General features: G+C 39.5%; 1 protein-coding gene across 9 annotated transcripts in view; it reads left to right on the top strand.

The window, feature by feature from the left end:
* The window catches only part of VLDLR (very low density lipoprotein receptor), a 35,645-nt gene extending 26,275 nt beyond the window's left edge, over nucleotides 1–9,370 (top strand). For 2 of the 9 annotated variants that reach the window (XM_081066235.1, XM_081066236.1), the window contains 5 exons: nucleotides 423–569; nucleotides 1,497–1,577; nucleotides 1,955–2,035; nucleotides 2,897–3,066; nucleotides 3,950–5,913. In XM_081066235.1, the coding sequence (XP_080922361.1) occupies nucleotides 423–569; nucleotides 1,497–1,577; nucleotides 1,955–2,035; nucleotides 2,897–3,066; nucleotides 3,950–3,985 (515 nt within the window). In that variant the 3' untranslated portion in view covers nucleotides 3,986–5,913. Of the gene's footprint in view, nucleotides 1–422; nucleotides 570–1,496; nucleotides 1,578–1,954; nucleotides 2,036–2,896; nucleotides 3,067–3,949 lie in introns of all 9 variants that reach the window. The other 7 variants (XM_081066238.1, XM_081066239.1, XM_081066243.1 and 4 more) reach the window with 4 other exon arrangements.
* The last annotated feature ends 14,880 nt before the right edge of the window (nucleotides 9,371–24,250 follow it).

Genomic DNA, 24,250 nt, shown 5'->3' with positions numbered 1-24,250 from the left:
TACGTAAATAAATAAAACCCTTAAACCTCCCTATAGCTGGGTTCCTTCCACTTTGTGGGAACAAGACAAAGCCAGGAGAACACACTTATCTCCTTCCTCTGAGCCTTTTCTATAAGCTTTGGACCAATGAGTGCCACTCCTGGTCACTCACCTCTCTTCTCTACCTGCCTGCCTCCTAACCACCCATCTGTTTAAGGCATAACTCTTACTCTGCTACTTCCAAGAAATTCCTTTGGATCTGTGTTGTCCTTAGAGCATGCTGCCTGTACCTTTATGTTTATTCTTCACTGGTATTGGTTTAACTTGAAGGTGTGACAGAGCTCCTTAGGGACAAGGACTCATGTCTTCAGCATCTAAAACAGGCTTTATGAATGTAGCAGGCACTGGCATACTTGTTTTAAAGGACTTTTGTTTCTGACCAGGGAAAAATTGGTGTGAAGAAAACATGGAGAATGGAGGATGTGAATACCTATGCCTCCCAGCACCACAGATTAATGATCACTCTCCAAAATACACCTGTTCCTGTCCCAACGGGTACAATCTAGAGGAAAATGGCCGTGAGTGCCAAAGTAAGGATTTTTACTTTTCAACCACAAGTGGGACATACAGCAAGCACTAGAATAAGATACTAGCTATAAAAACTAGCCTGGATTTTAGGAATTCTGTTTTAATGAACTCTTGGAATAGATTTGAGGACATACCTGCTACTGTTACATGCCAGGTGTTCATGTCATTACTTCAGAATTGACTTTTAACTCATTTCAACATTAGAAGAGTCTATCGATGACATTTTAGTCAAAGCACCAGTGTGCCTCATACTGATTTATAACAGTTAGTCCCATAACAGCACTGAGCTAGCCAACTTGCCGATAATTAAACAAAGTCTTAGCATTTTCCTCCAAAGAGAGAAGCCTCAAATTATGCTTAAAGAAGTCTATGGTTACAGGAAAGCCCGTGGCCCCCGTGGGCGACACCAGCTTAAACTCACACTTAAATCAAACGTGCCATTTAGCCTTGTTCTTAGCTTTTGAGTAACTGGCAAATTAAATTCACATGTGAGCAAGGAGCTCATTGTGAGGTTTTTATTAGCTTAATCCTGAGTCCCTGCAGGGACTAGCTAATTTACTGAGCAGGTAGTTGCAAAATAATCTGGCAGTCAGGCTAGGATGCCTGGTAATCTGTTTTCGAGAGCATTTCTTGTAACTTCCAGGAGCCTGGGACATTGCTTAGAGGGATCATTAAGTGTGGCTGTGCGTCGTTTTGAATTCTCAAATTTCAAATGCTGACTCTTCTTCCCGGAACCTCACGTGTCACTGGTTCTGCCCGAACACTGCTGCTTCTCCCAGTTTTGACACATCCACCGCGTAGCTTAGTTCAGTGGTGGTTTGTCTGTGTCTCGTGCTGTGAAAATAATCTCTCACATGGTTTGCCTGCACCAACCAGCTAGCCACTCTGGAACCTTGGCATTAACCAGGTTCTTGGTTTTTATAATTCAGGTACTGCAACTATGACTCACAGTGAGACAAAAGCTACCAACACAACAGAAATTTCACCAACTAGAGGACTAGTTCCTGGAGGTATTGGGTTCAGTGCTGCACCCTGTTAATCTCAACTAACAGCCACACTCTTTGTATCTATTGCTTAAATAGTCACCGCAGCCTTTAACTACTAGCTCTGCCCCTGTTGGTAACCTACATTTGAACTCCAATGACGTAGAATCTGCAAATCATAGCCTGACCTGACTTATTAAGGTTTCTGTTAGAGAAATGTTAGTGAAATGGCTCTTACAGTGTGTGACGCTCCAATACTTCTGACCAGTTGTTCCTGGTCTACAGTTGTAGTAGATATTGAACACTAATGGTGGATCCAATGGCATGAGGCTCTCTACCATTGGTGTTCATTTCTAAGTCTGAATTGAAGTCCTTCTAAACTAATTCTTTTTGTTCCCCTCTAGGAATCAATGTGACCACAGCAGTAGCGGAGGTCAGTGTTCCCCCAAAAGGAACTTCTGCTGCCTGGGCCATCCTTCCCCTCTGTAAGTAGATTTCCTCCATGTGGGTCTGATGAACTTCTTCGACACCAGATGGGCATTTATAGTTCATCTCAAGACACCCCTCCCCCTGGCCCCTTGTACTTGTGACACTGTACATAGCACTTGTGACACTGAATTACATTTGCTCCCTCCCCAACACAGCACAGAGGTGAGAGTCCATACCCTTCTCTTCAGTGGTATCCTTCGCACCGTGACTGGCAGTGATAAGTGTTCAACTGTTACATGAAAGGTGCTTACTGCTGTCTACTTCAGTTCTTAGTCTGGCTTATCCCCTTTCACAGTAAGTCCCTTTAAGTAAAGAACACTGTTCTATTCCCCTTTGAAATACATATATAATGCTTCATACAGAGGAGATACACAATGCTGAAATGCTTTCTTGAGGACATATAGGACTTGCAGAAGGTAAATTAAAAATAGTTATGAATTTTCAAACCCAGGGAGAAGAACCTCTAAAGCTACTACTGGGCATGTGAATTCTAAGGCACTGTGCTATAATGGACTCTTTAGCCTACATGACTGGATTCCAAGCTTAACTAACACACCAGGAAGACCATTTGAAGAGCTCTCCAGAAGCTTCTGCCATTTTAATTCAGTCAGCCTGGGGAGGGGCCCAGAACTTTCACTTACCCTGATGGATGTGTGGAGCTCAGCTCCAACCTATAACATAACACCCACTGATCTGAACTTGTTTCAAGCTCCTGACTCATTTATATTCTAACTTTTCATTATCCCAGCTTCATCAAGCATGAAACTTTTATGAATGTCAGTTATCATGGAGTCACGAACATGATTTTTTCTCTGTGTTTTGAGACTAGACTTTGCTTAGTTACCTTCTTTTTTCAGTGCTCTTAGTAATGGCAGCAGTAGGTGGCTACTTGATGTGGCGGAACTGGCAACACAAGAACATGAAAAGCATGAACTTTGACAATCCTGTGTACTTGAAGACCACTGAAGAGGACCTGTCAATCGACATTGGTAGACACAGTGCTTCTGTTGGACACACGTACCCAGCAGTAAGTCAGCTTTATGTTTTTATACACCATGGCTTGCAGTAAGATTTTGAGAAAGGGACCACTAACTCAAGCTATGGCCGCTGGGATGGGAAGAGCCATTAGGATCACGAAGCTACCACATACTTCATCTGCTCCCTGGAGGTTACACAGTCTAGCCTGTTAGAACATAAGTGAGCGGTTGATAAGCATCTGCCCCATACAGAATGACAAACAAGGCAACTTAAGGTCATCTCTATACTGTGAGTTATTTTTAGTTACAGAAACTACATGCAAACACTTGCATGAACCAACTAGCTCCTTTCTGAACTGTTCAATCAGTTGCCTACTGGATACTAAAAGTAAATTAGCATATCATATATTCATTTAACATCAGTGAATTGAGCAAGATTCTTTGGGCCAAATTTACTAAGTGCTTGAAAGTGTCCTCTCCCACCTTGTAAAGCCAACTTTTCTACCAGCAGTAGAGTCAGTCATTCTTCAGTTGAAACTCAAATGGAGTATTTGGCCTTCACTTAGAGAATGGCCTGAACTAAACAAGTGCTGAGCACTCTTTCTCAAGCTCTCTGCTGAAACAAAGAATGGTGGCCAGTCCATGGCACACATGCGTCTTTTCATATTTTCTCCAAGACTTAAGATCATTAAGTAGAACAGGCAGGACCGGTCACACTATTTCCTCTTTCTTCCAAGTATACACAGTTGAATTCAAGTTAAAATGCATTGGTGACACAGCTATGTGACTTCATGAAGTACCTGTTTTGGATCTGACTTCCCTTCTACGCCATCTTTGATCTCTGAATGGCTGACTCAAAAGCAAGGTCCACTTTAGAGACCGGAGTTGCTGCCAGTCAGTGATCACTAACTCCATACATTTTCTTCTCCACAGATATCAGTTGTAAGCACAGATGATGACCTAGCTTGATTCTGAGACAAGTTTTGACCTTTGAGGTCTAAACCAATAATATCCCAGTCTGGAATGGTAACCGAGCCAGCAGCTGAAGTCTCTTCCTCCAGCCTGGAAGAACATCAAGATAGCTTTGCGTGGATCAAGCTTGTGTACTTGACCATTTTTATATGACTTTCATAAATATTCCTGTCCACATTCTACTTCAGCTTTGGATGTGGTTACCAAGTATCTGTAACCCCTTAAATTTCTAGACAGTATTGCCACCTCTGGCCAAATATGCACTTTCCCTAGAAAGCCATATTCCAGCAATTAAACTTGTGCTATAGTGTATACCACCTGTACATACATTGTATAGGCCATCTGTAAATATCCCAGAGAACAATCACTATTCTTAAGCACTTTGAAAATATTTCTATGTAAATTATTGTAAACTTTTTCAATGGTTGGGACAATGGCAATAGGATAAAACGGGTTACTAAGATGAAATTGCCAAAAAATTTGTAAACTAATTTTGTACGTATGAATGGAATCTTTGACCTCAATGGAGGTTTGCAAAGACCGAGTGTTCAAACTACTGTCTTTTTTTTTCAAATGCTAAAAAAATTAAACCGAGCAGCTTAACCATGGTTTGTGTCTATTCCTCTATAAAAAACTATACACAGCCTAAGTAATATCAAATGTTCTAACTAAACGCATAAGCTACAGATCTTGATGTTGTATAACTAAGCCTATAATTTGAATCGGTTTTCTCATAACCAAGCACTAAAAGGACAAGGTGCCACTTAATATTTGTTCCCTAAATATTTATTTTGCAAAAGAAGCTAGAGTAGCCTATACCCAGAGTTCCTCTTGGTTAAAGGAAAGTTTCTTTTCTCGTTAATTTGTTTTCTGGTCTAGAAACATATGCTAAGATTTCTATCAATGCTGCTTCTTCATACTTAAGTCTGTTTTCCATGTCCTATCATTATATATAGTGCAAGAACAAGTACTTTCTAAGGCATGAGAAAAGACTTTCTTCTTTTGAAAAAGACATTTGACCGTGAAGAAAGCTAGGGAGGATAACAAGCAGTGCCATTCTTGAGCATTCTAAAGCAGTGGTTCTCGGTGGGGTTGGGGTAAGCATCTGCATCACCTGGAAACTTGTTAAAAATGCAAATTCTCCGGCCCCATTCCAGACCAGCTGAATCAGAAACACTGGGGGTGGGGCCTGGGAATATGCGTGTTTCACAAGTCCTTCAGGTGATTCTGAGATAAAGTTTTAAAACCACTGTCCTAACGTGACTTTATAAATTATCTAATATCTCCTAATTTTTCAGCCTGCCTGGCATAAGATGGATTCCTTCTAATGACAAGCTCTGAAACATTTAGTATGAAGAGCAGATAAGGAATTTGGGTAGAAGAAAAAGTAGCACAGGGCTTTTGTAAGTTTTCCATCAGATTAGCCATGACTTCCTTTCTCTAAAGACTCAGGATGCCAGCCAGCAAGGGAAGAGAGAGGCTTGAAGCCTGGGAAGATGCTATAAGTCCACATCGAGGTGGGGAGTCAACTGCAGATGGTGCAGTGAGTCCTCTGGGGACGAAATGACCAATGCAGTAGCAAAAGGATGGAGAGAAGTTGTTTTGAGTAGCTAATGGATCGGTGGATGACTCCTATTCCACTTGCATATGGAATATAAAGAAGACGACTGACATCTTGCTTGTGGCTTAGGCAAAGAGATCAGGAATCCTAGGTGAATAAGTGGCTTCTGTCATCTTGTTTAATAGATAGATACCCTCTTGTGATTTTGCTCAAATGGATGAAAACGAAAGGATAGGTGTGGACCTTTTTTTGTAGGAGGTGTAGAGATCAGACATATAGAAGGAAAATTCTGTGGTCATGAAGGCAGGCCTCTTCTGCTGTTCACCTGTCACCTCTTCTTCAAATAAATAGGATGTGGTCTGCTAACGTGAGGTGTCTGAAGTGCTTATTAGATTAGTAGGTTAGCATTCATCCTATCTGAACTCTGAAGGCCATTTGGTTGACTGGTACTTTGAACCTGCTGTAGTACAAAACCCACTGGTTTATTTTTTTCATTGAAGCAGAACAAAATTTCCTCCTAGGAAACTTAAAGATACCAGTGTTTCCCCCATTATGAATATTATCTAGTATTAGTCAACTATGAGGCCCCAAGTCATCGTTCTTAAGAACAAAATCAGGCATAATTCTCCATTATCTTCTCTTGTGTTCCAGTCCCTGGTGTGTTCCTTCAGATATTAGATCCCAATTTCCAACCTTCAAAGAGCCTAAAAGCTTTTCATTCTTTTACCTTGCCCTCCCCAATAAGTATCTAAGGACAGAAACGAACTGAAGAGGAACAAACTCATTTGAAGAAATAAAGTAACTAGATAGTTCTACTGAAATGAGAATAGTCATATGGCTAGTCAATTCGGTATGTAATAGTACTTCATGAGGGCCTCAGTGTCCAAACTTTAAGAATCCTAGGTGAAACATTGGCATAAGTTTGCTGTTTCTAGAGTTTACCGCACAAGATGAGAATTAAGAGGTAGTATATCAAGCTTATCAAACACTAAAGGAGGATACTTGGAGTTAAATGAGCCTGTCACACAAAGTCACTGAAAGTGGGTCCTCCAGAGACTTGGGGAATTGCTAAGACTGATGAATAAACAGATTGTGGCCCCTGTCAAGAGAAATCCAGCCAAGTCCCTGACCATATTTTTAAGTGTCCTTTGCAAGCTATTTGGTGAGAAATAGTCCCGTGATCAACCAGTTCCCTTAAAACATCCTTATAGGTATTTTAAAGGTTTGGTATCATTTCCAAGCCTCTGATGTTCTATTCTTGATGGACACAAGGGGGGAAAAATCGAGGGTCCCACTTGCTTTTGTTCCTTACATCGTTGGAAGTCAGGTTGCCCTTCTCAAAAAATGAGAAACAGGCTTTCAATAGCAAAACTCTAGGGCATTTAAAGGACTACCTCTTCAGTTAACAACTAGAAATGGGAGGCTTACCTAAAGCCTACCTTTGATATCCTCATCTCCCACCAAAAGATTCTGGTGAGATGTACTCCTGTAGCAGGCAGTCTAACTAGAGTGATTTCCTAGAATTCTTACCTCGTAAAGCAATTTATTCTTTTAAACCCAAATGGAAGCTAGAATCCTTGCTTTTAATGGTGGGGAAACTTGCCAAAAAAAAAAAAAAAAAGTGTATACACTTTTGCTATGTAATTTAGGTCCAAGAATGAAGAATACAACCTGCTAATCTTGATCACTGAATTTGAGCCCTTCAGTTTCAAATGTTCAGCCTGGCTGTTTGGGAAAATTGAGAATTGTATGTCCCTGTTTCAGCCATGTCATGGACCTAAACTGTAGAAGTTCAGGAATTCATAAAAGTAGAAAAAGTCTTCAAAGGTATCTTCTTTCCAAATATAATGGGGATGAATACCAAGATTTTTTTTCTCTCAAATCAAGCATGAATGTGCTTCCTAGTTCAAAATAGCTTCATGTGAAGGGTCACCAGGCTTCTTTGTACATTCCTCATTCCTGTGGACCTTCACACATGAAAGGCTGAATGTGAGTTAGCAGTGAGGTCCTATCTGTGACATCAGAAGGTCCATAGATACTAAGAAAGAGATTACAGTACTATCCCATCTCTCTATCGTGTCTTCCTGAATCTGTTTAGCATTTTTGAGGCTGGCTCATCAGAGGAACGCAACGAAGTGGGACCACTGACTGACAGTCCCCCAGAAGTCACTTTCCACCCATGCTCACTGAGGCAGGAGTAAGACAGGCGGAGGGTAGGGGTACAGGCTCTGCAGGTGACCCTGACACGTCATAAACATTTTTTTCTTCACTGTGCGTAAGGGAAAAGTTAGATTGGCAGTAAGGAGACTGACAGCACTGACTTCTGCCTCAGTCTGGCGTGTGGTACCGTGGGCAAGTGACTAATCCCCTCTCTAAATGGAGATGATGGGGACTGCCTTCTGTGACGTGGTAATGATCAAGTGAGAACACACATGAAGCGTTTGGCACAGCATCTGTCATTTCGTAGGTGCGAGGCGAATGTCACTGCTCCACGGTGCTCTCAGTGATATGCCTCCCTTTGTATTTACTATGGCACAGCCTAGAAACTGATCAGTGACTACCAGTGAGAGAGTCAGGTAGCTGGACTCATTATTGAAGGTCATACACATCACACCTTGTCTCAAGGGTTTCCCACTACACCTGTCTGGTGAGGTCTAAGTCTGAAATTCAAGTGGTGAGATTGCCTTTAGATAGTTAAAAAGGCATGAAGGATTGCATGGTTTAAACCTAGAAACATAGAAATTCTGGTCCTGCTTCAACCTTTTGAGTTAACCACCTAAGACATGGAAACAAACATTTGGGGGCCTGCAGTCTGGATGGTGGCTGAAGCTCTTTGAATCTCCCTTCACTTCTTACCATATGCTTAATAATGCTCTAAATCAATGCTCTCAGGTATTTTGTTTGACCTTCACAACAACCCGAATCGGTATTATCTCCAATGTGAAAACTGAGGATACAGATACCATGTGATTCCAAAACCAACATATTGCCATCTCCTCTCAGAAAAGGAGGCAGTGCTGGGCAAAGATTAAGTTGGATGTCACATTGTGTGATTGCTGAGTCCTCTTCACGGCTGACCCTAGGATGCTTCAGCCTTTCCTCAGGTGTCTCAGAGCCCTTAAATGATTGGCTTCCAACATGGCAATGAACTAGAAGTACAAGGCTAGCATCACAACGTCAGGTCGGCACAGAGTAACGTTGTTGGTTATGTGTCATGCCTACAAGATGCTAGAAGTCCCAGAATTATTTTCCTTTACCAGGTATGGGAGCAGAAGTAGATTACTGGATTGCAAAGTAGAAGATAAAGGTTCCCTAAAGGAATTTGTAGACATGCAACAGTATTCCTGTGTATAAAGATATTGGGCAAAACAAGCTGTAATACAACAAATCTTAAATTTTAAGGCTCTCATAAGGAGAGACTTGCCCAAAAAGACAGGAAGAACTGTGACTTGTGTCAGCTGAGTGATGACGCTGTAACTCCAGGACTGGATTGTAGATATTTTGGAATCTACCCCTTGAGACCTGGGTAGTTCTCAGTTTACACACAGGCACAGGAAATAAAGAATTCTTTGAACAAAATAACTGCCTTTGAAAAAACTCCCTTGCCCTTTTAAAAATGTCACTTGACACCAAAATATGATTTAAGAGTATGTAATGCCTCAGGAGTCCAGAGCATGCAATCAAATTATCACGCTCAGGATCTTCAGAACTCTAGAGGCACATGTTGGAATGCATCTAGCCCTCCTGACCTGTAGATAAACATTTTTTTCTTTTATTAATGAACTCTACATTTACCTTAAATAAAAGTTTATTTTTGAGATAATTGTTGCAAGCCTTTCCTTTTTTCTAGAGACCTTTAAAAAAAAGCTTTTACTCAGATCTTTCTCTTTTTCTCAGCTGAATCACTAAAGATAGCTTAGTGACCCCATTCTGGGAAAGGACAAAGGCCATGCACGTCTGGACGCATCAAGCTGAAAGAAGGAGAGATGTCCCCTTTCTTGCCATACCTACCCAGGAGTTGGTGCCTCACCATAGCCAGCCACTGTTAGTACCTCACCATAGGCAGCTACTGTGTCGCCCCTTTCCACTCCCATGAAAGGAATGAAAAATCAAAGCTACTAGTACCAAGGAATGTTAGTCCAGAGCTTCCTCCCTGTCAGGTGCTAGCTGGAGAAAGAGAGCATGCCTCAGGGTGACAGAATAGATGGGCCTTGACAAGCAAGTAAAATCATTTCCATACTTTCCCCTCATCGGTGGTCTCGGCTGAAATTCACTTACCATAAAGCTAAGTCTTTGTGACTCTTAGAGATATTCCATCCGAATCTTTTTCCAAGCAATGGCCCCCAATTGTTTGAATTACACTGGGTGCTAAATCTTGAAATTGGCTCAGGGAATCCAAAAACAGTGGGGGAAAATTGAGGGAAAGAGAAACTGTCAAAAAGACAAAAGCAAAACACACACACACAAAAAAAAAACCTACTTTAAAAGCTCAACAGTGAGTCCTTAATGAATTTAAGATTCACTTAATGAGTGAAATGTTGAATGAATACCAGCTTTGCAGTGAACTGGATTTAAGTTTGGATGTTTTCTCCACCACTTAACTAGCTGTGGCCACAGGTAAGTTGCTTACTAGCAAGTTCTATGCTTCTCTGAAAATCCCAGCACCTAACTGTGCAGGGTTCTCATAAGAGAAAAGCAACACATATAAAGTGCTTTACTCAAATGATGCCTGCTATTTCCCTCTCTAGTGCCCAAAGATCATGATCAATTTTTAAAAAGTAGTTAAAATTCTTTACTTGAGTCCCTTTGGAGATGTGATTTTGGTCTGCACTAATATTAAATCCCATTTGCAAATGTTCCTTCTTAGGTCTTCCCTTGCAATGCTACCATGTTTCCCTGAAAATAGGACCTAGCTGGACAATCAGCTCTAATGCGTCTTTTGGAGCAAAAATTAATATAAGACACAGTCTTGTATTATATTAAAATATTATGTATATTTTAATATGTATATTATATAAAATATTGTAATATAAGACCAGGTCTAATATAACATAACATAATATCCAGTCTTATATAAGATCCAGGATAATATAATATATAATATTAATATAAGAGCGAGTCTTGTATTAATTTTTGCTCCAAAAGATGCATTAGAGCTGATGGTCCGGATAGGTCTTATTTTGGGGGAAACACGGTAGCACTTGGTGATCTTTTTCTTTACTCCAAGAAATCAAGATTAATCATCCTGTACTTTTAGGCTTGGCAGAAAGCTACCTGTGTGTGACCCTCTGCTGATTAAAGAGCACAGGTGACTGGTTTAAGTTCACCAATTATACAGATAGTTCTATTTAATCAGTGGCGGAAGAAAACACTAAACTTCGTACCACTCTAGCAGATGAGGTTAGCACCCTCTTTGAATTTATCATGCTTAGCAAATGTGATGAGCCCATAATCTAGGAAATATTGAAGAATGCTAAATTTTGGTTATGGACATTTAATGAAACTTGAACTCTCCACTTCAGAGGCATTTCTTCCCTACTGGTTGATTGAGGGCAGAGATTATGTTTTAAATTCAGTCATTTACAATATTCTTAAATTCACCTATTTACATTTGAAATTTGCTAAGGATTAGTTCTTTAAAACTAAAAGCAAATTTGCCTTTTTACCTGACCCCAAAAGAATAGCTTTTCAACTTCCTGAGAAGGGCCTGTAAATGCTGGAGAATGACTTTAGATAACTAGATAATAACTGGCATTCCTTCTCAGGCCTCAGGGGACTGACCGTGACAGTATCTAAAAAGTCCTAGGACAGTTTAATAAATGGCATATCCTAGAGTGAACATCAGTTAGGGGAAAATACAAAAAGTTCTTGAACTTCTAATGAAATTGAGGAAGAATGTATAGGGATCAGCCCCTTCAAAGTGCACCTAACACACACATACACACATACATACACACACACACACACACACACACACACACACACACACACACACTTTGTCCTTATTTCATTCATTTGTTCAGCAACTCCTCTGTGCCAGGCTTTGTTATGGGTTCTGGGGAACCAGTGGGGAACAAGACAGGCCAAAGCCCCATCCTTTATGTGCTCATTCTAGCTGGGAGTCTGGCACAAAACAGACGTATAACATGTCAGGTAGTGATAACCACTCCGAAGAAAAACCAAATGGATTACGAGATAAAGAAGGACAGAATGTGTGCTATTTTAGAGACTGTATTCAGCCTAGTCCTCCGAGGAGCTGACCTGAGCAGAGAACCTGAAGGAAGTGTGGGAAGGAGACCACTGAAGGCACAGCAGAGGCAGGGGCCTGCTTGGTTTACCAACAAAATAGCAAGGCAGCTGTGTAGCTGGAGGTAACCAAGACAAAGAGGGAAAAGAGAAGGGAGCAGCAAAGACCAACCAATGTAGACTACAAGGGCTGTGGTTGGGATTTAGAATTTTTCTTTTAAGTAATGGGACAACTTGAGGGGGTTTGGGGACAATAGAGTGACATCTCATTGTAAAAGGATCGAGCTGACTGCTTTGTTGAGAATAGATTGCACGGAGGCAAGGGCAAAAACAGGGAGATGGATTAAGAGACTGCGGCAGTAGGGTAGGTAGATGGTCATGGCTACGACTGGGCTGGTGGGGATGAAGGAAGGCTACACTTCACTCCAGCCCGTCATGTGAAGTGAGGTATGTGCCCAGGCTGTCTCCCTGGAGTGGAGAATGTGTCATCATAGATGGTCCCCTCACCTGGGAAAATCTAGCTGCTTCCTCTCTCAGCTGTGTTCTGCCTGTGGGCTATCAGTTTGGCTGCTCCTTGACTGGGCAGGGATGACAGGCACAAGCCCAGCATTGGTGGAAAACTCAACAAGGCTGCATGGAAGCTGGATGGAAAGCCATACTTCTCCTCCCTAACAAAAGAAGTCTGAATCTAGAAGAAAAGAAGAGCCTGGAGCATAAATCCAGTCCCCAGAAATTCAAGTGCACCCATGCAAAGGGAGGGAGTCCTTTTCTACCTTCAAAGTAAAGCTTTTCCAGGTACCTCTCTTGGCAGGGTCATTTTGGTCGGAGTTCTGTGCTTGCTCTTGAATAATGTCCTTTAAAAGGTTGTTTTCTATGGGTGGCACAATTTTTAAAAATATAATAGCTTTAGACCATGGTCCAGCATTTCCCATCTATCCAAACACTGTATATTTTCCCTGTTACCTGCCTGGTCCCTAAAAGCATTGGAGAATCATCAAAATGACTTTAGGAATTTTAGGATCCTGGTATTTCTGAGTTAAAATGGACTCTAAGGTCACTGAGTCTGGTACTTGTCTGATAGAGTTGATAACACGACCCAGTTGGGGAAGCAGAAGCTATCTGCCTCACGTCACCCAGCAAGGAGACCTCATTCATCAGACAATGCCTTAAGTCATCCACAGAATAACAATTACTCCCATGAAAAGCCTTTAGTATGAAAAACAGAAAAGCACACTAGGAGAAAACAAAAGCCTCCTAGGACCAAAAATTTCAGGAAAGGATTTTTTTTTACTGTGTTAAGAAGTGAAGTAAGTCTCTGAAGGGCATCCATGCTGGTCATGGAATAGAAACGAACAGCTTTGAATGAGAAAACAGCTTCTTCCCAGATGTTAGCCCCAGTACCTGTTTCCATTCAGAAAAGAAAAGCAGATCCGGGAACCTCCAGAGAGGGCGAGGCTGTGAAGAGAGACAACTGTATGTGGCAGTCCCTCCTCCCTCCCCTGCAGCAGGTACTCTACTCCCAGCACTGCGTGGACTGTCTCCACTGTAAGACAGATAAGATTGCAATGAGTCTAATTAATAGCGCCAATTCACCAAAAGTGGCACCAGTTTGCATGAAATCTCAAGTTCTCTCAGAAATCCAGTGACAAGACATTATTTAAAACCAAAACTAATTGTAGGTCCTTTTGCCCTGGCAGGAGGGCCAAAAAATGTCCAGGTGAAGGAAATCTCTATACTGCTACGAGAAATGGAGAATCTTTGGATTTGCCAAAGGAGGTTTTGGGCTGAGTTTGAGAAGGAGACTAAAGATGGCTGAACGGCGGGCATTCTGTAAGGAGAGGGCTCAGGCAGGGGGTAGGGAAGCCTGTGAAGCAGCAAGGTGGAGGGGAGAGTGGAGCCACATGGTCTGCAGTGGACACTGGGGCTCAAGATGACAGACAACAGGACATCTGATATGCAGCCCTGGACGGTTGACATTTTCTTCACTGTAAACCCTTTCATCTCTCCAGGCCTTCACTAAAATGTGTGGCACACACACATACCTTCTGTGAGTGGCTTTTGATGAAAGTCATAGAAAGGAGCCCAGTCCTCGATCTGGGCTGACGTGGCAGCAGAACAGGAGAAGGACTTAAGAACAATCCATTAACGGAACTGAATTAACTCAGTAGCTGCAGAAGCCTAGACCCAGAGAGCATGAGCGCCCTGGGGAGTCAGAACTCTTTAGCTGGGACAATGGATTTTGCTATAGGATGTGGGATTGAAGTTTACACCCATATTGTCTGGAGCTTAAGGGGCAGAGTGACTCCAGAAGACGTTACAAATTATTAAATTTGTAGGTGGGATCTGATGGCTTTTAGATGGTATGTATGTAGCATTTTGCTAGTCAGTCTGTGTATAGAACGTATTATAGCAATGGACTGTTGGGGCTGGGAGTATTTCAAACTATAGCATTGTTAAAATCAAAAGCAAACAGACAAGCCTTGAAGCTTCCCTGAGCAGACAAAACCAGTTTAGTCATTAATTTAGCTCAATTACCAAGTACTGTGAAGACACTGCTTTCTCACTACTGAAGAACAGTATACCCCTGAGCTTCATTCCATGTTTTGGTTTGAGTGCTCCCGGTTTGCAAATAGTCTTGTTGGGTTATGTGCACAATAAGGTGTTTTTTTTTCTCCCAATTACTACTTCAGTGATTCATTGATTTTACTTTGGCTACTTCTGAACCTTTGACGGAATCATCTTTTCAAAGTGCATATGTGATTGTATCACTCCCTATCTCAGATGACTTCTTGTTACTCACGCAGTGAAAGCTAAGGTCCTGAGGCTTACACTCAAGACCACCATCATCACCTGATCCCTGCTACTCAGTTCTGCTATATCTTTCAATTCTGCAGCCCAAACTCCATGTTCTGGTAATGCTCAATTGTTTGTAATCCCTCCCTCCTTTCACATACTGCTGCCTCCTACACACAGCTGTGCCTTTGCTCACACTCTTCCCTCTGCTTCCAGTGTTCTCATCTTTCTCACTTGGCTCTTACTCTTCATTCAAGACTTGGTTCACATGTCACCACCTTCAGGAAGCCTTCCCTGTTTCTCCAGTTTGGGTCATGTGTCTCTTGTCTACTGGCATATAAATCTATAATACCATGTACATCTTTATATTGAGATTATCTCTTTTTATGTATGAAACTTCCTGACTGAATGAAATGAAAGCTTTCTAGTATAAGAATTCAGTCTCTTTCTAGTGTAAGAATTCAGTCTTGCTAATCTTTGTGCCCCGCTTCCTGTATATAGCACAAAGTTGGGCATTTTTTAAGTGCTCAAATATACTGTTCATCAAACTAAACTGATCCCATGAATGCAAGTAATATTTTGTAAACAAGCATACCAGAGCTTACACCTACAGTTGAACACTGTCTCTTGAGAACAGTTCCCCTGAGTGGTTATCTGCTATTAAATGATGTCTTCCTATGCCGCACACAAGTTAGAGGTCCTTTTGTGGATTTACGTTCCAAGAGCACCAAGCTGTCTTTTGCATGCATCTCATTATAGAATGTCTTATATCCTTGAGGGTAGACTTAATATTTTGAAACAGCAAAAGTGATTGAGTGTTCCGTCAGGGACCATAGTAATTTGTTATGCTGGTTAATATCAGTTGAGACCCTCCATGCTGTACTAATGAGGAACTCTTACAGAACATAGAGCCAACAGCACCATGTTTGAAATAAACACATAACCAGCCTAGGGCATAACAAGCCAAAAGGTAACACTCATCCAGGTTACTATATACTACTGAGATTATTTTAAAAGTTACACTATAATTTGATAAGAACACCTGGTACTTCATTTATGTTTACAATTGATTTGTCAACTAAGTACCTTACAATAACATGTCTACAAAAAGGCTTGATCCCACAAGCCTTCACAAGTGCTAGGATTAGAGTTAAAGAGATTGGAGTTCTGATCTTAGTTTTGTCACTTACTTGCTTTACAATCCTGGTAAATTCTCTTCTATCTCCAAGCCTCCATTTCTTCATCTGTAGAATGAGTCAATGATAAAATTTGACTTAATTATCAGTGTTGAAAGCCAACACACACAAATCCGTGATTTGGTAAGCACCTACCACATACACAGGAGGATTCTGGGTACTCTGAAACAAACACAGGTGATTGAGTTTATTTCAGAGTACCTCTAATTTACAGGCAAAGCTGTGCTCAGTGGATACCAAATAAACGTGGCAGGCAGACAATGAGCTCTCTGAGAGGCCAGGAGATGGAGAAGTTTTTGGGGGTTGTCTTGGTGCAGGAAAGGAAAAAAATGTTTTTGTGTCCATCAGAGACATGGTTCTTCAAGAAACAGACCCCTCTTTAAAAATCTAATGAAACCAAAGGATTAGCCCTGAAAAACAACATACATACTTGCAAAATTTTACATTTAACGTCAGGGATCCCGATATGTCCTGGTACCTATTCTATGGGTTCTGAAAATGTCCATACCCCAGGTGAGGAGTCTCTGATGTATACATTTAAATAAATTCACATTTTTCTATGACTGTCTCCTTTTCCCTAAGATTCTACCCATAAGTTCTCTGAGATACCAACATAGCAGTATAGTAATGGACAGAGTTAGTATCTTATTTAATAGCAAAACATAACAGTTCTTTTTCTACAGAACTGTGACATTTGGGAATTTATTTACGAAATATTCAACTCCAGGGGCGTAATATTAGTTTGCCCTGTGTTATATACTAGGTATGTGTATTTTGAGTTCTGCAAGCTAGGACTCAATCACCATATCTATATTTTGACTCTAGAGAGGCAGTGTGCCATAATGGTAAAGGTACAGGAGCCAGAATGAAGAGATTTGGATTTTGATCTCAATTTTGCTACTTACTTGCTTTATAACCCTGGTCAATTCTCTTCCATCTCCAAGCCTCTACTTCCTCATCTGTAAAATGGATCAACAAGAAAATTTGACTTAGTCACTTCATATAGTGGTTACTAGGACCAGATGGGATAATAAATGTGTACTATCCAAAGGTCAGATTTTTGTTTTGTTTTGGTTTGTTTTTTTGCTTTTTTAGGTCTGTTTGAAAAAAGACATTTGCCTTGTGGACATTTTTCAGGTTCACTTCCAGGAAGAAATTTTGTTGAAGCTTTATATTACAGACCTTTGGTTTACAATGAAAATCACTGCAGGATGTTTGTGTTTAAAATAACACCACCCATATTGACGCTGCCTAGTCATTCACTCAGATGCCAAGTGAAAGTCCTTCCCTAATCTGCTGAATTTTCCATTGATGTCAATTGTGCCGCCCTCCCAAAAGTGCTTTATTAGAAAGGCATGCTTGCTTTCGAATACACAGGGATTATTGGAGTTGCAGCACCAAAGAAAATGCTGATACTCTCATCAAACTGATACTTTGGGAAATGTTTTCACTCATGAGCTGAAAAGAGTGTGTAATATATAGTGGTTTCATGTGGAAAAGAAATCCATGTTGTTATTTTTGCAGTTTGAGTTATAAGCTTTTTGCTCGGTATGGGTGGCACAGTCCTATCCTATCTTTAGAGCTGATGGAAGAAAGTGAAACTCATTGAAAGTGGCTGCAGCAATCAGATGATCAAATTGCAATATTGTTCTTAAAAAATAATAAACAGTGTAGAAGGAAATATGTAGAATACCATGCCCAGAACAGGAGACTGTGCTTGTTCAAAATGACAAATCTCCAGTGTTGGGGGAGGCAGCAGCTTGACAGAGTTGTATTATGAACAAGTCCTAAAGATTTGTATTTCTTTTATGATTCTTTAACCTATAAAGAAAAGGAAACCTCAAATAATCACTTTCTTTTAAAAAGAAATTCCAGTCACTTAAAAATGCTGTAGTCTTACTCTGGTCTTGGCACTTCATAAAGCAAGTGTCAAGCCAAGCTGGATTTATTTAGTGGAACTAGAAACGCTGGGCACCAAGTATAGTTTTTCAGGGACGATAGTTGCAGCCCCACCCCCACCCCTTAGCCTCTCTGTAAAAAAAAAGCACCTTCCAGAATATTTGTGGCTTTCATCAAATGGGGTCACTTTCCTTTCTGTGGGGGGAATTCCGTCATGCCTGTGAAAGATTGAACAAAGCTTTATATACAGGAATTTTGGAAACTAGAATATAATGTTTGCCTGGTGCTTATATTTAGGCCTTCACTGCCCGCATATCTTCTGCCCACAGTGGCCAGATCCATCTTCCCAAAACACACTCTGCAAACATCATCTTTTCACCATGGGAACCAATGAAGGTTTCAGAGCCAAGGCCAAACTCTTGATCTTGGCATTCAAGGTCATCCAGATGGCTTTTCTAGTGAATTTTACCAAACATTTAAGAAAAAAAAAAAATACCATGTCTACCCAATCTCTTCAAGAAAATTGAAGAGGAAGGAATCTTTTCCAACTCATTTCAAGAGACTCTGATACCCAAACCAGACAGACATTACAACAAAAGAAATAGATCAATACCCCTCATGAACATCGATGCAAAAATTCTTAACAAAGTTTTGGCAAATCAAACCCAACAATATAAAAATGATAATATATCATGACCACACAGGGTTTATCCTAGAGATGCAGAGTTCATTTAACATTTGAAAATAAATAAAAAAATTATGATATTAATAGATTTTTTAAAAAAACATGATTATTTCAATACATACAGAAATAGCACTTGACAAAATATAATATCTATTCACAATAAAAACTCTCAGAAAACTAGGAATGGAACGTCCTCAACCCCACAAAGACCATTTCAAAATTCTTATAGCTAACATCATGCTTAATAAAAGACTGAATGCCTTTCCCTAAACCAGGAACAAGAGAGGATGTTTTCTCTTACCACTTCTACTCACCATTGTATTGGGGATTTTAGCCAGTGCAAAAAGGCATGAAAAAATATATAAAATGCATCAATATTGGAAAGAAGAAGTAAACTTTATTCACAGATGACATGATCATTTGTGTGGAAAATCCTATGAAATCTACCCTCAAAACCAACTAAAATTAATAAGTGTGTTTAGCAGGTTGCAGAATACAAATGCAATACACAAATATTGTCTTTCTATACATGCAACAACTGGAAATTGAAACTTAAAATAATAATCTTTCTATATCATCAAAAATATGAAATGCTTAAGGATAAATCTGACAAAAGATGTGAAAACCTCAATATAAGAACACGGTCTATCTTGATAAATGTCACAATTCTGCAGTTGTTAGATGGAGTGTTCCAAAAATGCCAGTTAGGTCAAATTGGTTGATAGTATTGTCCAAATTTTCTACATCCTTGAAGATTTTCTATCTACTTATTTTATCAATGATTGAGGAAGAGGTATTGAAATCTCTAACTATAAATGTGGATTTGTCTATTTCTTCTTGCAGTTCTATCATCAGGTTCTGTCCATATTCATATCTGATGCTCTGCTTTTAGCTAGAATAATCCTGTACCACACCCTGACAATGATCATTTGTGTGCGTGCACACAAATACACAATCACATACACACATACTCCTATAGATCATCAGCACTCATGAATACAAATGAAAAAAAATCCCAAATCAAATGCTAGCAAATCAAATTCAATGATATTGTAAAGGGCATAACCCACCATGACCAAGTCAAAATTGTCAGGCTGCGTTCAAATAATTTAATAGTAAGTAATATAATATGGCATATCAATGGATCAAATAAGACAAGCCTTATAATAAAAAGTGCCCAGAGGGTATTTTGTAAAATTTATTAAACATTTTTTTACATAACAATTCTTTGAAAACCAGCTTTAGAAGGATACTTCTTTAAAATGATAAAAATAGACAGCAATCTTAAACCAACAGCCATTTTCAAACGTAATGATGAAATACACGAGAAGCATTCCTTCAGAGGTCAGGAATAAAACAAAAATGCTGTTTTTCACAAATATTTTTGCAGCTCGCTCACTTTCATTTTTCATTTCACATGCCTCCTGACTCCAGGGCCCTTGAGTTTCCTGTGTACATGCCAGAGATAGTCACTACAGAGTACTGGTGTCATCGGGATTGCACCGCACTTCCTAATTTGGCCAAATAGTCATGCAAAAGCATCTATGAGTCATACAGATTAAAAGATTAGAAGTAGAAAATACCCAAAACCATTAGGAAAACTATTTCTTTACAGTTGTGTCAAGTGGGACAAAAACTTGAAAAGATAACTTCTTAATCTAATTTTTAAAGAGCTCTATACTCTGGGTTATCTTAATGCATATCTTGTCTTACTGCTGAAATATTTATAGATGTAGAAAGTATGCAGTAAGGAAGTTTTGGATTTTGTTTTAATAAAAACACTATAATATTGCACATAATCTTATAGCCTGTATTTTCTCACTCCACCATACACTATGACCATTTTTCTATGTAATATATGTTTAAATAGTTACTTTATAAGCTATATATCATGATATGGTTGTGCCACAATGTACTTAACACTGTCTCTATTGATGGGCATTCATTTTGCATCCAATTTTACTAAATTTGGCATTTTAAAGAATGTTTCTACCTCCTCCAACCCATTTAACAAAAAAGAAACCACTTAGATTTTCTTCATAGCACAGATGTCTTTCTCCCTAATCCTGACAGAAATCTGAAAGCTTATACTCTGTAAGGAATAAACCAGAAAGATTTTGAATGAAAACAGGGAATTTCGGTTGGGAGTCAACGTTGTCCATTTTCAGATTCCAAACTCTGTTAGTTCCCAGAATGATTCAGCCAGATTTATACCCCCGTGTCTCTCTCTCTCTCTCTCTCTCTCTCTCTCTCTCTCTCTCTCTCCACACACACACACACACACACACACACAATTTTGAGGTTCAGATTTGACTTAAAAAAAAAGATCTGTAGTTACTAGTGGTTAGAATTCCCTCTAAAAATGTCTAGATTCTGGACCAAATAATGGATAGGGAAAACCACTAGTTAGCCCTGTTTATGCCATAGAGTTCTGATTAGCATTTTTGTCTCCCACTCTTAAGTGTGAACAAACAGCCAAGGATCACACAAAATTTTAGAAAAATATTCCAAAAAAAAATTAAAAGAGGAAAAAAAGGAACTTCAGAAGAGTGTCAAATGGAGAAAACAGAAGAAATTGTCCAACAATATTTCTATAATTATAGCTTTAAGACAAAAGGTATTGCGTAAAATAAGAACAGGATGCTATAAAAAGGAATATTCAGAGAATAAGAAAATCCTCTTGGAAGTTGAATACTATAACCACAATAAAAAGGCTTATAGACGGACTCAAAGATAAAGTTGAAAAATTTTCTAAAAACTGTAACAAAAGACAAAGAAGGTGAAGCTAGGAAACAAAAATATATGACAATGAGAATATCAGCCTAGGAGATCCAACACTTAAAGAGAGTTCCAGAAAGAGAGTTCAGAGAAAATGAAGTAAAGAACATTATCAAAGAAATAATATGAGTATTTACTCAAAGAGAAAGACATGAGTTGCCAGGTGGAAAGGGCAAGCTGAAGGTCCAGCACAGTAAACACACACACACACACACCACCACCACCACCACCACCACCACCACCACAACACTTTAGAAAACTGTGGACAAACCTAAAATCATAAATACTTCCAGAAAAAAAAAAAGTCACAAATAAAAGATCTGACATCAGAATGTCACTGGACTTCTCAACACAATGCCGGACACTAGAATAAATGTAATAATAGCTTTAATATTCTGAAAAAAGCCTAAGAATTCTATTCTTAGGCTATGAGGTCTGATCAAAAAATATGGTGAATATTTAAGTTTAAAAAAATTATTACAGTAAAAGACACATTAATCTCCATTAATCCCCCTCAAAACACTCCCCCTCGCCTTGAACACACTCATCCCATCGTTCTTGCCACTTTCTGAAGCAGCTCTGGAAGTCCTCTTTCATGAGTGTCTTTAGTTGCACTGTTGTAGCTGCCTCGATGTCCTGAATCGATTCAAAGCAATTACCTTTCATGGTCATTTTGACTTTGGGGAAAAGCCAGAAGTCACCAGGTGCCAGATCCGGTGAATAAGGTGGATGAGGACACACCGTGATGTTTTTATTTGACAGAAATTGCCATGTACCAGAAGTGATGTGTGACATGGAATGCTGTCATGATGGAGGATGAATTACCGCGCACTTTAAAACACACCTTTTCTCAACCGTAGCTCACACCTGACTGACTGCGCCAAACAAGTTGAAACTTGTCACACACTGTTACTAAGGTTTGACGTGCCACTTCCCATGTTGACGATCCCTGCCTTTCCATTGCATGGCACTTGGCAGCAGCATTCACCTTATCTTTTGATCACACCTCGTATTAATCAAATGTGGGTAAACACATTTTGACATGTGCAAGATCTTAAAAAGATTTACCAAAATGAATGGATAAGATGATGTGTTATATATACAATGGAATATTATTCAGCAATAAAAAAAGAATGGAATCTTACCATTTGTGACAACATGGATGGACCTGGAGAGTATTATGCTAAGTGAAATTAGTTAGAGAAAGACAAATACCTTATTATTTCACTTACATATGGAATCTAAAGAAACAACAAAACAACATAAATGAACAAACAAAACAGAAATCGCCTCATAGGAAACAAACTGTTGATTACCAGAGGGCACGCAGTTGGGAGATGGGTGTAAGGGTGAAAGGGAATGAGACGTACAAACTTCCAGTTGTAAAATAAATAAGTTATGGGGATGTGATGTACAGCACAGGTAATATAGTCAATAATATTGTAATAACTTTGAATAATGAGAGATGGTTACGGATACATTGTGGTGATCACCTCTTTAGGTATATAAATGTAGAATCACTATTTTTGTATACCTGAAAATAATATAATATGGTATGTCAACTATACTTTAATAAAAATTTTTAATTAAAAGAAATATTTACCAAACAAATAAAAACAAATGATCATTTATTTCCAAGGAAACAAAAACTAGTTCTATAACAAAAATACTACAGTTGGGAATAAAATGTACATTGTTCTAAAAATATAAACACTACGTGTCAATGTAACCCAAAATTGGGTCATGAAAGCACTTAGGGAGGGAAATGTGGACACAGAGAGTCGGAAAAAATTTTGTGAGTAAAATTTTCATCTTTTATTGTAATAAGGCAATGGATAACATCAAGCTCAAGAAACAACTGTAGCAATAAAGTCTTATCATTTAGAAAGTGGAGCGAAAGATGAGCAGTAAGAGCAGTAACAGATAACGGTCCCTGTCTCTGGGTATCTGGGATCAGGGGTGAGGGAGGAGACCATTGTTTTTCATTATAATCATTGTAGAACTTTTTGACTATATAATCTTTTAATAAAAACTGTGAACGATAGAGTGAAGCAAGTGCTCCTGTGGCATCGACGTATAGGGTTGAGGAAGTTCCTTATGCTTCAGTCTAAGGAAGATAAGATGATATTCCAAGAAACAGGTTGGGCTCTGAATTCCAGGGTGCATTGAGAGCCGTGATGCTAGAGGCACGACAAAAGGAACGTGAGCTCTAGTTGAAATAGCGACACAGAAAGTTTTCAAAACACACACCTGGACCAGGAATTGCTTCCTCTTGGAGAACTCTTCCTTGTGCCCAGTCACGGAGAAGACCACCTATTGGAGATGTAGGCCCCGGATCAGTAAACCAAATTTTGCAAAATGGGGGGAAAAATTTAAAGAGATGGAAGGGAATGGTGGGAAGGTTGGTGAGGATATAGGAATGGGGGAAAGAGTGGGAGAGATATGAATTGACCATTTATTGCCTGCCCACCATGTGTCAGGCAGGCACTGTGCTAAAGCATTTTACATACACGATAACGTTGATTCTCAGGTCATAATAACCTGGTATTGCCATTATCTCAATTTTACCAGTGAGAAAGCTGGAACGCAGAGGGAGGCTAACTAGTTTGACCACGGCCACCCCATTAATGAGTGGTGGGGCTTAGATCTGAGACATTTCTGTCTGATGCCAAAGTCCCTCTCTGGCAAAGGAAAGGGATTAAAAAAAAAAATAAAAAAAAAAAAAAGGGAGAGTTGCCTTTGCTTCCTGGGCATATTGTCAAGTTTTGTAGCTGTTTGTTTATTTTTTTAATTGTGACAAAATATATATAACAAAATGTATCATTTTGATCATCTCTAAATGTACAATTTAGTGGCATTAAGTACATTCATAATGTTGTACAACCATCACCACTACCCATTTCCAGAAAATTTTCATCATCCCAAATAGAAACTCTGCACTCATTAAACACTAACTCCCCATTTCTCCTTCCCCCAGCCTCTGGTAATAGAGATTTTTTGCTTCCTTTCTCTATGAATTTGTCTCCTCTACCTCACATAAGCAGAATCCTATAGTATGTTCTTTTGTTTATAGCTTATTCACTTAGCATAATGTTTTCAAGGTT

This window comes from Rhinolophus hipposideros (genome assembly GCF_964194185.1).
Source record: "Rhinolophus hipposideros genome assembly, chromosome: 11".
Lineage (NCBI taxonomy): Eukaryota > Metazoa > Chordata > Mammalia > Chiroptera > Rhinolophidae > Rhinolophus > Rhinolophus hipposideros.
Note: the sequence above shows the minus strand (reverse complement) of the source record. Positions and strands in the feature narration are given on the sequence as shown.